Source organism: Melospiza melodia, chromosome 4 (genome assembly GCF_035770615.1).
Source record: "Melospiza melodia melodia isolate bMelMel2 chromosome 4, bMelMel2.pri, whole genome shotgun sequence".
In the NCBI taxonomy this organism is placed as follows: Eukaryota; Metazoa; Chordata; class Aves; order Passeriformes; family Passerellidae; genus Melospiza; species Melospiza melodia.
In genome coordinates, this window is record NC_086197.1 from 79,714,068 (window position 1) to 79,729,099 (window position 15,032).

At 44.4% G+C, this 15,032-nt stretch overlaps 1 protein-coding gene across 2 annotated transcripts in view; it reads left to right on the forward strand.

The window, feature by feature from the left end:
* Positions 1-15,032, forward strand: part of ST7 (suppression of tumorigenicity 7) — a 136,199-nt gene that overhangs the window by 29,028 nt on the left and 92,139 nt on the right. Inside the window, exon 1 of one of the 2 annotated variants that reach the window (XM_063155320.1) lies at positions 10,838-11,231. The exons of the other annotated variant lie outside the window; for it this stretch is intronic. Within the exon in view, the coding sequence (XP_063011390.1) occupies positions 11,210-11,231 (22 nt within the window). The 5' untranslated portion in view covers positions 10,838-11,209. Of the gene's footprint in view, positions 1-10,837; positions 11,232-15,032 lie in introns of those variants that run through there. 2 annotated transcript variants of the gene reach the window in all.

A 15,032-nucleotide genomic window follows, 5' to 3' on the forward strand; every position in this document is an offset into this window, starting at 1 on the left:
TGCCCAGCCTCATCCCCAATGGGCAAAGCTGTGAAAAGCAGGTGAGCAGCACTGACAGCCATGAGCCATGGAGTGCCCAGGGGCACTGACCAACCACCAAAGGGAGCAGAGGGCACACAGGTGCAGTGCATCAACATGAGGGTTCATGGGCTAAAGAACAAGAAGGGCAGATGCTTACAGCCTTCTGAAGTGATAGGGTATTACTCTGTATGGGCAGACACCTGAAGCTTTCTGATGTGGTTTGGTGTTACTCTGTATGGGTTGAAGCTCTGTGTGTCATGGCAGTCTGTCTCCACTGTGGTGTATGCTGTGATAGCCAGGTAGGCAGAACAAGTAGCCACCTTGCTATACCTATTTAATCTGACTTGGATTTTAGCTTGAATAAAGTTCTATGATTGTGCTTTGTTTGTACCATCCTCAGAAGGTTGCTTCACCATGGCTTTTTTTAAGGGGGCTGTTCACACTGTCTGTTACCTGGCCCTGCTTGATCTGGTTTTGCTTTTTGTTTACTGCTGAAAACATAGTAGTCTTTGTCTGTTATAAATTAGTGAGGTCCTCTGCCTTAAACTTTAATAGCAATAAAAACCAAGAAAAATTAAAAAGATTTTAGAGAACAGAGTGCTTTAACTGCAGCTTTCTGGCCAAAAATTACCTCTTTAGAAAGATCATGCCCTGGAGACATCTGGCTCTGTAACAGTACACGTAATTCTGGTGCACTTTGCAGCAGAGCTGAACTGTGACTGCCTATTGCAGTAAGGTGTTCCAGTCCCTTTCTGGCTTCCACGATGAACATGCTGCATTGTGTCTGCCCACTGTCTGAGCCAGGGTGGGCCCTTGCCAAAAAACAAGGATGTTTTAGCAAGGAGGTTTTTAAAATATTTATTGTTATGTCACAAGAATATAAAAGTTTTTGGCATTTCTTTGAGTGATGGTTATCTAACTAACTGCGTTTAAGTTGATGTTAGCTCAAGATAGTAAACAACAATGAAGAGTCTGCAAAGGATTAGTTTCCTGGTGAAATACAAATTCACATATGTGTTGCTTTCAGTTCCATCTTTAGTGCAGGGATAAAGTAGAACTGAGTGAACAGTTCTTTTTCATAGACTATATTGTATAAAAGTAATTGCTCTGATAAGCACTTATTTCATACAAAAAACCCCAGTGTCCCAGAAGAGTCTTAATTCTCTCTGCACAGACATGAGGAAGATAGTTGGAATAAGGGACATGACAAACACATGATTAAAACACAGTAATAGAAAAGACCACTGAGGTCTTTTCCCTGGAACCTGACTCTGCATGCCAGGAGAGTCTGTATGTGTCTGGCTGGACACTTGATAATACACAGCCTTTCTTTATTCAAGTAACTAACCCTTTGCTTTTCCCTATCTGTAGTGTGTTGTATCAATTTCAAGCAAATGCGTCGTTAGCAACAAAAGTAATTAGGCCTGTAAGTCTTGTTTGTGCCAGTTTATAAAGAGATGTGAAGGCTGAGGTCAGAGAAGGCGCCATGCTGGACTGCATTTATCCAGTGTACAGTTTCCAGTGATGTTTGGTGTGAAGTAAATACACAATATTCTGTATTTTATTTTGGACTACATTTTCTCGAGAGTTTTTGTTTAGAAAGATTTTCACAAGATGTGTATCTCCTTCTGTTTGACTGAAGTTTAAAGGACCCACAAGCCTCTGCCCTTGTGGTGCCCACAGGGGCAGCCTTAACCCACTGAATACAGGAGGCAAGTCAGTCCTTGTGCTTGAGGCTGTGCTTTGGCCAATCACCAAACCATCTTCTGTGAAGGATAAGTGGTATCAAACAGTACTTGCTATAGTGTAAACAGAGCCAGAAGCTCAAGTGGATAAATAACACTGACAGCAAACAGCCCTAAGCAGAGCTGGTGGCCATCTAAACGATGATGGGTTTCAGGAGGCATCAAGGGCTGATGTTTGGAAGCAATCTCCTTCCCTTGCAGGCTGAACAGAGCCACATGCTCCTGCTTTGCTGCAAGGTGACGCTCTTCATCCTTGTCTGATAACTGATTAAGCGGTATGAAGTGAACAAATCAGGTATGTAGGAAGGGCCACAAACACTTCTACTTGAAAGGACTGTGTGTCCATGCTTAAATTTGTTAGGAGGTAGCATGTCTCAGATGGCAGGGAAGACTTACTCTGGTGAAGTGACGCCTGCTGATTTTATCACCTTCTTGTATCTGCAGACTGTTCTCAGCATGACCTTCCTGCCTGGGCTGATGAAGTTGATAAACTCAGTGTGCCACCTGGTACTGAATGCAAGCCCTTGAATCTGCCTTGGCATTGAAGGAAGGGAAGTGTCACAGTGCTTTGAAGTATCAGGAGATCACTGATGTTGTGAGGATCTCTTCAGCTGCAGGGGGCAAAAGGGTGTCTCTCTCAGCTGAACAGCTGCTCTTTAGACGACCTGATCATTCTGGGACCTGTTCAGGGGGAGCACCCATAGAACAGTCCACAGTTAAAAGCAGGTTTGGAGTGCAGGGAATCTACATTTTCTTCCATGAATTATGGGGCCCCTGACATTGGCATAGCTATCTCCTTTTCCAGTGGTTCCCCTAAAACTCCCAGATGCACAGGAGGCACTTCTGTGTAGATGCCTGTACCTGAGCTGCTCAAACCTTATGCTGTGTGTGCTCTCTCTGTAGCCAGTGGCACTGCTGAAGCTGGCAACTGCTCAACTGAGAACAAAACTAATTTAGAAAATCAGTGCTCTCTAATGGTGCTCACCAGGAATTTCTTGGGATGGATGTTGTGGAGACTGGAGCTGTAACCTCCATGTCTCCTCTATCCCATTATGCTGTGAAATACAGCAGCTCTGAGGGTTCCACCACTCCAGGGGAGAGGCCATAAAGGGTGATAACAGCACCCTAGCAGTGTGCTCTTCTCAGAGGGAGGCCCTCTATTAGTACCAGAGTTCTGAGACACTTGAATATTATAATGTCTGATCACATGGTTGTCATTAAATTGCCAGTGCCGCTTACCATCTGGCCTGTCTTGAGTCATGATTCTCGGTGGTGTTCATTCACTGGCCATCTCCAGGCAGAACAAGTAAGCTGTGGTTGCTGATGCCTCGTTGTGCTTTGTGAGAGGAACCCTGTGAACCAGTTAGTGCTGTGAGCTCCTGGTAGATGTCTGCTCTGTGTCCTGAGATGAGTTTCCACATGGAGTTAGACTCAGGAGTCTGTGCATTTTTGCCTGGTGTCAGGTGAGGAGGCTGCTGGTACATTTCACTGTACTGAGCAGGGCAGATGCCGCTGCCCTTTTCAATCTCCGCTGTCTTCCTCTAATTGTCTACACGAGGTTTCTATTACGACGACTAAAAGCCTAACGTTTTTTTAGTGCCTTGTTCAGGAGAGCTTTTCCAGGGTGTCTATCAAGTTTAAGAGCCTTCTCCTTAAGAGCCTAAAAGCCAGTGATGCAGTGCTTCAGTGCATTGCTGGGGCTTCCTCTTCACCATACATTTGTTCCTCAGGCTAGCACTTCTCCACATAAGCCTTTTTTATAACTTGCAGAATGTTGCTTTTCCAGGAGGGGTTTTATTCTTCTGGTGTTGAGTGCTCAGCAGATGAGGGTGCTGTGCCCAGGCTTTGTGGCTGGATCCTGATGGATGGATGGATGTCAGTGCTACTGCAACCTAACATGGATCCTAGTGCAGGATCAGGAGGGCCTCTTGCTTTGGTTGTTTCTCTGACTCACAGAAGCATTCCTTGGTCAAGAAAAACTATGATAATCAAGCTATACAAGCACTTACCAGCTGTGTGGTTAGTTTTTTTTATTCTGAGAAAAGAATTTTAGATCGCCAGTCTGGGGCTGGCACTGATGGGAAGTAGAGTGGAATCCCTGGAGTCAGGAGCTGGGATACCACCAAAATACTGCATCTTGGGAAAACAGAAATCCTGAAATGTGCAGTGTAACTAGTCAAACTGCTTCCAGTGGACTCAGTTTCCCCACTGACTCTGCAGTTGTGTTCTATTTGTGGCTGCAGTATCAGTTCATTCACAGTAATGCACAGGAGTATCCATATGGGAAAATAGAAATAAAAATCAGAGTTGATTTTTTTCCCCATGGCTATATTATGGGTTCCTTTATATCTGTTAGGGAGTATGCTTGGCACAGCACTCACCCATCCAGCAGGGATGTGGTTACCTGGTCTTGTGGGTATTCTCCTGTAGGCTTAGACGTCCTTCATTTTTCCTGTATTTTTGATGAAATCATGACTATTTGTAATGTCAGATTGAATGCTCATACTGCGTTTACTCAGGCTGAGAAGTAATCTGAATTTGATCTTCCTCTCTCAACAATCAAACTTTTGGCTAATCATGAAGATTTGGCATTAGATCAGACATTCTTAATGCAGATTTTAATGCAATGTTGGCAATACTTGCTACTCTCTCTCTCATTTTTATACATACAAATTGGATATTTGTGTTTATGTGGGGCACACATGTTCCCTCTGATTCCAGTTTCCAAGTGATTTATTATGCATTGGCCTTAATCCTAATTTTTGATCCCTCAGAGTCACATAAAAATCATGACAGTTTGTTTATAATCCTTTGTTTTAATTTGTTATCCACCTCTGTTCACTCTGACATTAGAAACTTTCATATCTACTTCATGTGCAGGCCTGTGGTATAGATCCTTGGAAATGACCTGAAATTAGGATACAAAAAAGGAAAAAAAACTCCAACAACAACAACAAAAAAACCCCACAAACAAAAAAAACCTTCGAAAATATTTCCCTCAGTGTAGAAGAGAAACACCTTGATTGTCTTCTTCCAATATTTTATTATTTTAGAAAGCTATTGCTTGTTATTCAAATTAATTTAACAAATAACACTGAAGATTTATTTGCTTCCTTTTTTCCCAAGTTCTCTTTGGTTCATGCTGAAAAGTAGTGTGTTCTGCTGGAACGTTTTTCAGATACAGTTGTGGCCCCATTTCATCATACAGTTGCATGCATTTGGAACAAAAAACTTCTCTCGGGATTTAACAAGACATTACACATGCTCTGATGAACCATGGGTTTGATATTATTGAAAAAATATCATATTTCATTTGAGTTTGAAATGTCATTTGCACACTAGGAGTAGATTGTCACGCTGTGTTGGTAACTGTCTTAGATATTTGTGGGTAAACAGTTCTTTGTTTAAAAGGAAACCAACCAAACTGAAAACCAAACCAAAACAAAAAAGAGGTGAATCACCATTCTACACTTTTGACAATATTATACAAAAGGTGAGCTGTACTCTGCCACTTACAAAATTACTTTTGCCTTTCTTACCAGTCTCACACTGAATGATCCAATGGAACTTGTAGAAATTTGACGATTCATTCGATATCCTCTGCTGTAGGGAGTGGGAACACCATTGTGTTGTGTCACTGCCTGATACCATGTGCCAGGTGTGCAAAGACATCTAGCCAGACACCTGCCCATGATCCACAATCTCAGCTGTACTCTAGAATTAGGTGCTTAAGCTAGGCTAATATATTTTCTTTTTTGTCTTTCTTATATGCATGTATATATACATGAATATTCTTATATTCTTTACATACAGTTTTCTGTGGGTAATACTCTACCATTTCATAACTGCTAGGACTTCATAAATTAGGTCCATTAGATGTGCCTCAGATGGCTGGGTGGCCTGAGAGAGACAAAACACAAAAAACTTCCTCTTTTAATGGCTGAGCATCTGCTGGGAGCTGCCTCTTCCTCCCCCTGGTGACTGGCTTGCAGTAATCATGTGCAGAGCTGTGGTGAAGCGAAGATCTTCACTAAAAGAGATGTTGAAATGCATTACAGTAATGTAATAATTGATTATTACAGTTCATTGTATCTCTTTTTTGAAAAGAAATCTGTCTTTTGAACTTCATCTCTCAGGTAAGGACCAATGCTGATGCAAAATATTTTTTTGGTGGCAAAAAGTACTTCAGTCTGTCTTGTTATTTGTGTGAGTATGCATGTATATGTTTACTCAAAAAGCTTAATTTTTTTAGACATTAATTGCCTAAGAATTGTGAAGAAAAATAATTTTTACATTAAATGGGGTTGTATAAGTGCAATATGGACTGCACAGAAATATTTTAAAAATTAGCACAAGAACAAATAATAATAAAAACAGGAAAACATTCCTACAGTCTGCGAATCAGTCTGGTATAAAATCCTTTGTCTGTGTTGAACAGGACAAAGATCTGAACTTCTTTTCTGCCAGCAGTCTCCTTCCTTTCTGTGCCAACATAACAAGGGAACAGTATGTTGTACAGAGAGAATGCGGGTGGAAAACATCAAACAAAATGTGATAAGACCAGGCTATGAGGAGAAGAACACTGAGCACTCCAGACAGCTCAGATGTTCAGAGATATTTTCCCCTGTTTGGCTAACCAGTCCCTTTGTCTCCCTGTCTCAGCTGTGTGCTGTGGTCCTGTGTCAGCCTTCCTTACCTCCTGAGCTGCTCCTGGTTGTCCAGCACAGCTCTGTGTGGAATCTTGCTGGCATTGGCACAAACACAGCACTGGAGACATTTCATGCCAGTGGAACATACCTTCTTGGCCTGACTTGGCCCTGAATGCTCTGTAGTCCAGCCTGGCAGACCCCCCTGGACTGTGCCCTGCTGCCAGCTTTCCTGCTGGGAAGGGCTTGTCAGGCTGTCCTCATCCCTGCTCTCTCTCTCATGGTCCCTCTCTCTGTTGCCACAGCTCCAAAGTTGCCTTTTTTGGGACACGGGCTTCATTTAGCGATGGAGGTATTGGAAGCACCTCTGCACTGGGGACTCAATGGTGGAGCATCAGTGCAGGGTGTTCCTTTTGATCACTTGGGGGTTGTTTGTACCTTAAATACAGGCCCCTGTGAGATAAGAAGCTGAAGTTGTTGCACCACACTGGATTACATTGATGTAATCATGTCGTCAACTTTTTCACCAAAGATGCTTATTAAAGATAATTAGGGTCAGCAAAGTTGAGCAGAGCATAAAGCCAAAGAACTGCAGTTCTGTAATAATATGTGCTGCAGTTTGATTTCATTTTTTTGGGGAGCATAAAAAACCCCTTGCAGTATTTTGTGGGTGCCATGTTAATGAATAATCAGTGTGGCTGCTGCTGCCAGAACTGATGATACCTACAGAGGCTGGAGACTGTCACACTGTGTGGGTTGCTGGGGATCTCACTGCATTTTGCATTTTTAGGAGGGGGTAACTAACATTACTACAAGCAAAATAAATTCCTTTTGGAGGTTGCTGAATGTTGTGGAATCATTGCAGAGTCGCTCAGAGGTTTCCAATAACACATTAAATGGATTAAGTTTTTCATTGTCTTAAAAAAAATAAATCAGTTTTCAGGCATTAAAACACAGAACAGGGGACTTGGTAACGAAAGGGAAGTTTAACTAACATAATGAAATTCTTACCCACTTTGAGGCTTATTGAGAGTATCCTGTACTTCCCCTCTAGAGACTTGAAGGTGTGGGACCTGTTCCCTTGCTCTGGGGAGGATACAGGTGAGAATTCCCTTGTCAAGGTGAGCTGCTCAGGGCAGTAGGACAGGAGAGCCTCACAGGTGGGATGAACCTATTTCCTGCTTCCAGAGTTTCTCCTGGGGAAAAGGAGGTTAAATGGAAAATGAAATGTTTTTCTGGTGACAAGAGAATAAAGATTTATGCTTTAATGGATCAGCATAAGGCACATGTACAAAGCTGCCTCTGTTGGTAGCTCAGATTTCCTGCTTGCACTATTTTTATAGAAAGAAATTACTCTAAAGGAGAAATTTACGTCTGTATAAAAAATTTAACATTTCATTATCCAGCTTCATTATTAAAACTCAAACTGTGCTTTAAGGGTTAGACACATGTGTCCTTACAAAACAAAGTAAAATATGGGTATTACTTTTCTGCAGTGATAAAGTAAGGAATAAAGATATCTGCTCCAGGAATGACAGTAATTGAGAAGCACATTCCTTTCTCTGGAAAATGTCAATGTACAGGAGACAGCTTTGCATAGCATATATTACTGATATAAATATTTCATGCTAGTTTGTGGTGGAATGTATGAAAAAACATTGTAGATTAATCTAATACTTGAACAATGTCTTGTGCACATTGTAAGCAAATCCCAGCAATGCTGGCTGCAGATTTCCTTTGACATTTTATGTACACCAATTACATTATCTTTGCTGCTGCATAAGAGAGAAAAACCATTTGTTGACTCTTTGCAGTATAAACCAATATCAATATTCAGCATTGGAAACAAATCCGTAATTCTGCTAGCAAACTGAAAGGTTATGGTCTTAAAAGAGGAGTAGGTCAGAAACAGATTTTAACACTTTCTCAAAGTCATTTGACAAAATCTTTTAGGTAAATGTGAAAGAATTTCAGAGAAAATCCTTCAGTAGCCTGTAGTCGGTCACCTTTCCCACCAGGCAACGTACTGAGCTGCCAAGGCTAAGACTAATAAAATAGATTATTATGAAATCCTTCCAGAGATACTGCATGGGTTGTTTGGGCTTTTCAACTACCTATATGCGTCAGTGTAATGAGAACTTGGCCGAGGGCCTGGGCTCTGTGACACCTTCAAGGATGTCGCTGGAAGAGCCCTGAGGTTTTGTCTTCCTTGGAAACAATGCTGTGGGAAGGTCAGATCTGCTCATCAGAGCAGAATTTATTTTTCAGCCATTGCATGAGTGCACTTGGGATTTTGTGCCAGAGACCTATGTTTAAAGATGCTTGGAGGCTTACAGACGCATAATAGACCCATTTCTTATGTGAACTTGCTTCAGTTGCTGGAAAGTCCAGTTGCTGGAAAATCCTGCCAGAACTTAATCTGTTTGATGCACTGAAGCTTCTTATCAACCTGTTTTGACTGAAGGAGGTGTTAACTGCTCCAAATAGGTAAAATAACTAATTCAGTTCTGGGAGCAGCAAAGCTACAGTCCTTGTAAGAGAATTTATGCCATTGTCATGGTCAAAGCCAATTTGGACATGGCTTTTTGGTGCTGTGCATCCATACATGTGATTTCAAATAATCATGACAATTGAGCAGCTAGGCTATTCATTCAGGTGCTTAAGTACATATTTGAGGACATCTGGTTAATTTAGGACATCTGTGGGTTGATTTGAGTCACTATGATTATGAGCACTGATGTCCTGTCTGCAGATGGAGGCTAAAATCTGCCTGTTAGAAAGTGTTGTGAGATGTGTCACCACAGGATATGGCCTCTCTCCTGACTTTCTTTCAGCAATGAAATGCAGGTAAATGTTGCCATGAGCTTGGTGGCCCTAATTATTCTTATGGTGTGCACAGAACACAAAGTGACTGTTCAGTGTGTGGAATGGAAAGCGAGTAAACAGCTGAAGAGCATTTTGTGCCAACAGATGGAGAGTAGCTTGGTGTGCCTTGTAGGTGCCCCCCACTGCTGTGGGAAGCACAAGGTCATGCTCTGTACAGCCTCTGGTGCTTTTTGCACGGGGCTGTTGAGGGTCCATGAGGATGTCTGTGGGCATACAGGCTCTGTGAGCTTGGGACCACGTTCCCCAGGAGCAGAGGGACTGGCCTGGCAGTGAGCTGCTGTGGCTCTGAACCCCATGTGCTGCTTTCCAGTCTGGCCTTCAGGCTGTAGTGGTCCCAGCCAACACCTCCCTGGTTCCCTAATGATTCCAGCACACTGAGCTCCTCAGGTGGCAGGTGCTGCCAGCCCCCAGTAGTTCTTGTTTGTGTGGCCTGCTGCTTACAGTGGTTTTGGGTGTTCTTCAAACAGCACAAATCCCCCTGGCACGCAGAGCAGCAGGAGTGTTTGGGAATGGCTAACCCACAAAAACTGAGAAATGGGAGGAGCAGCAGTTGCTTGCCTGTAAGTGCTTCCCTTAATGGACCTGCATCTGTGTCCTTTCTCCTCATCCACTGGCAGTACTTTCCAGTGTCTGACATCTTGGGAACTGCATGTCCGTGTTCAGCGAGACTTTGCAGAAACCTTCTTGGTTTTGCCCCCTCTGGACAGCCATTCCATGGATGGCCCTCAATGTCTGGTAGCTTCCAGCCATCAGCTTCCTGCTTGGCTGCTCTCACCAGCACAGGACAGGCAACTCCTTTTGTCTGTGAGAGGACAGAAGGAGTAAGCGTAGGGCTTTCTTTGAACATTTTTCAATTACTAAATGTCAGGAAAAAAATAAGCTTAGTACACTAAAAAATGCACTAGCAGATGCACACTAGATCTAGTTGGTTTTGAAGAATAAAGAAAAATTAAGGACAGTATTTCTTTGGTTGCTAGGATGCCGTTTTATCATTGAATTCAGTGTGCTTTGGGGTTTTTATTTTTATTTAGATATGTGACTCATTTATTGTGGTTAGAGCATTGTTGCAGTGTATTCTGACAATAAATTTAAGTAAGAGACAGTTCAGTAACACTTTGATGAGAAAATTAGGTCTGGAGTGTAGACTGGACCAGGTGTTTAGTATTTCTTTGAGGGAAAAATAATAAAGAGAATCTGTGATAGAAATTTGGGGTTATTCTTTACTGAAAATGCTATAAGTGGCATTTACTAGGCTATCTGTCCCTGAAATTGATTCTGTTTGCACAGAGACGCTTTGCATCTTGTGCAGCTGAGAAAAGCAGCCTGAATTCAAGGCAGCTATTTTCCTGCTAGCATTCCCATCCCGGGCGGGAGCTTTAGCATCGCAGAGGGAAATAGACGTCTGGCTCTTTGTCCTCCGCTCCCTGTGACAAAGGCGCTGCCGTCGGAGCGGCGGTGCGGTGTCCAGGCCCCCTGCGAGCCCGGGGTGAGCAGCAGCCAGTCTCTGCGGTGTCCTGACGTCATCCCGTGTGTGCACAGCCCCGCTATTGTCTCGGCCGAGCGGGGCTGCCGAGTGCGGTGTCTGCGGGCTCGCACCCTCCTGCCCGCCGCGGGCGCAGAGAGCACAGACAGCGGCCTGCCCTCAGCACTCGGATTTAAACACAGCCTCCTGCCTTCTGCTTCCTGTACAAGGACCTTCCTTCCCTGCGGTTGCAAGGAAAAGCTGTCTGCGGTGTGGAGCGGAGCAGAGGAGGAGAGAGGAGAATCTGGCAGCTTGGATAGCCTGGACTGCATTGTCTGGCTTCATGACCCCTGCTGTGTAGCAGTCTCATCCCCTCTCTCATACGCTCCCTCTGTCTTCCACTCTTTTTTCTTCTTTCCTTTTTAAAATAGCAGCATCTGGGGCGAGCCATGTTTGGCACTGAATCGTCATGTAAGTAAATGCATCCCATTTACATCCTTTTTCTGTGAGAACAGGGCTTGTTTTATCATTGCTGTACCCGCCACGCTGCATTCTCTTTGCCGTAGGTCGTTGGCTAAAGCTGTGGTCCTTGCCTGCTTATGGAGGGATGGAGGATGCTGGAGGGGAAGCATCTACCTCCCAGCCGTGGGTGCATCCTCGATGCAAGCAGCAAGGAGCTAGGGCTGTCAGTGCTGCTGAATTCAGGCCGCTGGAAGATTGGGGGGAAAAGGCAGTTTTCTTTGGATGTGGCAGTTGATAAGATCGCATCTGTCAGTGATCAGGAGTTGCAGACACTCTGATGAATGCACTGCTCAGATGGTGCATTTGGGGACTGAGAATGCTGCAGTATTACATGGGTGAGAGCTGGGGGAAAGTGATTTAACCATCAGGAAAAGACTGCTATCTCGTGCCTATCTCATTTACTTCATTTTTTGTCTCTGGGAGAAAAAAGGCTTCTCTGCAATTTCCCCCACTCCCCCTTGTGACTGCAGAATCCACAATTAAATTATGTGGAATTCTAAATATGAGGTGAAAAATGCGAAAGAAAAGGATAATTTATTTTTTTTCTTCCTCATCTTTGTGCTGGAAAATCTTAACTGAGGCGGTCTGCTGTATAATAGCAGTGCAGATGCATGTCATTGAAAGCAAGCCAATTCTGCTTCGATGGGAACAACAATTACCTACCTGGCAAATCTGGCTGCAGAGGAAGGCTGGGGGTTTATACATAAAATAATGTTGCTGGTGACAGTGTGGCTGTGTGGGGACCAGTCTGATCCAGTGATTATCGGATGAGGGAAAAACAGAAAACAGTTGGTTCATGCTGTATTTTGTGCACAAAACAGTGCTGGGTGTTGAAAACATGTCTCATTTGGATATGAAGGGATGGCTTTTTTAGAGCATTGTCACATCCAGCATGGTGTAATGTCTCCACACTTCTGGGCTGGGACCTGTTCTGTGGCTCATCTCTTCCTAAGAAATTATAAGAGCATTGGGATGCGTCATAATTATGCCTTCCTGGTTGTCGAACCCCTTGCTCCCAAAGGGTTAATTGTTCCTGTGACCAGGCTCTGGCAGCTCCCCCCTCCTCTGCCACAACACCGAGTCAAGGTCAGGCAGCATAAAAACAAAATTTGCCTTTAGATTTCTTTTGTTTAGGGACGCATTTTTCATGCACAGTTGTAAACATGTCTGCAGCTCTGGGTCACCAGAGCATGAACAGAGATGCCAAATGTTGTAGCTGCATCTGTTTCACCCTGACAGATCTGTGAGCCCCAGCGTCTGTGTCCGTGGGCTCTACTTCTGCAAAATGCACATGAACAGGCTTTGAGATAAAATCTGTGCCCCACTTGCCCTCTAGCAGAAAGCCATAGGATGCACTTGTTCATTTTCGTGGTCCTTTCTTGGTTTACAAGGTGCATTGGCTAAAGTCACAGGGGTTGTGCACCAGCAGCTGTGGCTGCTTTTGTTTCCATGGTTTCCACAATTTAGAAAAGGGCAATGGAAGCTTCCATATCAGCCACTGTCTGTTTCCCAGTAGGGTCTAGAAACATTTCTTGCTTTTAAAAATGGGATTAAACAGAACATGGTTGCCATTGATTTGAGCAGAGGCTACGGTCAGTCTCTGCCTGAACTCCCTGGGCAGATGAAGAGGAGGGCAGTGTGGTGGCCAACTCCCCTGAACTCTGCTCAGGCCTGAATCTGAGCCCAGGAGTTCCTGTTGGGGCTGGACAGGGCTGTCCCTTTGCCTGCTGCTGCCAGGTGCTGGCAGGCAGGAGGAGAGCAGGGTCACTGGTGCTGCCCTGCCCCGTGCGGGTCGGTGCTCGCCGAACCAGCCCTGCCCTCACTGCTGCTGGGGAAACAGTGGCTTTGCTTTCAAAGAAAGAAGCTTGGATCAAAATTACTTCAGTCAAAATGCTAAGAGGTTTTTTGTCTTCCCTCTCCTCCTGTCCTCTTCATATTTCCAGGCTGTCAAATGATCACAGTGCTAGTAATTGTTAATGTTTCTGTCTGGCTAGAGCATCAAATAAGACAAAAAAGAGTCAGCATTATTTGGACATTGGAAATATATCAGAAGCCAGTGCTGCTGCTGCCACTGCTGCTGCCCAAAAAGCATGAAATGAGCAGATTACAGTTTTTTTAATCCTGCTGTTTACCCTTAGTATTTAGGATTTAATTTCTCTCTGCTTTCATTAAAAAGCCAAGAAGAATGGTCAGAAGCAAATACTGGTTCAGAACCGTTAGTCTCACTCGATATCAAAATATTTTAAATGTCAAACTAACTCTCCTTTGGAAATCCTGTTTGTTTCTTTTTGCTTTTAGCAGCAGTTAGAAGGGCAGTAAAAGATAGTCTGAGAGTCTTTGTAGGAACAGGCATCTGCTTATCACCTCCTGGATGCAGGGAAAGACAAACAGCCGCTGACAAGAGCCCATAAAGGGGGATAAGCGATGCACAAACAGCTGCTGGCACTCCCAGTACGTGATGAGCAAGGATAGAGTGTGCAAAGCAAAACCCCTAGAAGTGTCTGTGCAAGGGCACTGTGGGAGGGTAGGGTAGTTGCCATGGGGTTGTGGTCAGCATTTTCCATTGGTCATATGTTCTTTCTATAATCCCGACAGGAAACATATGTGGCAGAGAGGCTTCATCTTCAGATGCACTGCCAGGGAGGTGTGGGGGACTTTGTGCATGGGGGGGGCAGCTTTTCATCCCATCCCACCACTCCTGCTGACCTGAAAGATTTGTCTGCTCATCATAATCATTTCACATTCTGTAGGAGGTAATCTGGTTTGATAAAAAATTGAGAATTAAGTATTTTTTAAGGTGAAATGGTGTTGTAGGGCTGCACCAAAGCAGAGAAGTGGTGGACCTCTGAACAAGTGATGAGGTGATCCCCACAAGTAGAACAAGCACCCTCATCGCAGGGAGAAGAGCCCAGCAGAAATAAGCAGCAAGCATCCCTTGTCTAACTAGGAATACTGGCAGCTGCAGGCCTCCAGGAGGGACAACAGAGGCACAAATTAAACTGAGCTGTGAGAGCTGCCAGAGTCAGTGAGGCTTACCAGTGCTGGGAGAGGTCAGGGGAATGCAGCTCCATCACATCTGACTGGGCATCGGTGAGGAATGGGACAGGATGCAGTTTAGAGCCTGTGAAACAACTGGGAGGCTCAGAGAGCCATTTCATGCATGTCTGAGAATATGCACCCTGTGTGCTTCAGCTACCCAGAGGAGCTCTGTAGGAAGCTGCAAGGAAGGATTCACGCATATATGCCCGTGGAGCTTGCCCCAGTGCTGTTACAAGGGCCCAGATCTGTGCTGTCAAAACCCCAGGTGATGTTCTCAGTACTGCTGCATCTCTTCATGTAACCTGGCAGCAGTACTGCACTGTGGGGGTTATAGGGGGTTTGTCTGGGAAATGCACTTCCAGCCTGGGCTGTTTGGGAGACACTCATGGTGGTCCCTGTCTGGTAGATCAGCGACTGCACTCTGGAAAGCAGAAGGGCTCTGAAACAAAGGAGAGCTGACCAAAGGGCCAGAGAAACACAAAACCAAAGGGAAATGGAGCTTTCCTCTGCTGCAAGGTTAATGCTAGAAGGCTCTCTGTGGGGAGGCTGAGGACTGCTGTGGGGAATGAGAAACCTTGCTCATTCAAATGTGCCAGGAAAAGCCTCTGTGCTTGTGCTAGGCTCACTGTACTGTCTTCTGCTCTGTCTGTTCAGGAACTGCTTTTGTTCCTAGGCACTTTTTTCCCCAAACTTTCTTCCAGCCAAGATGCG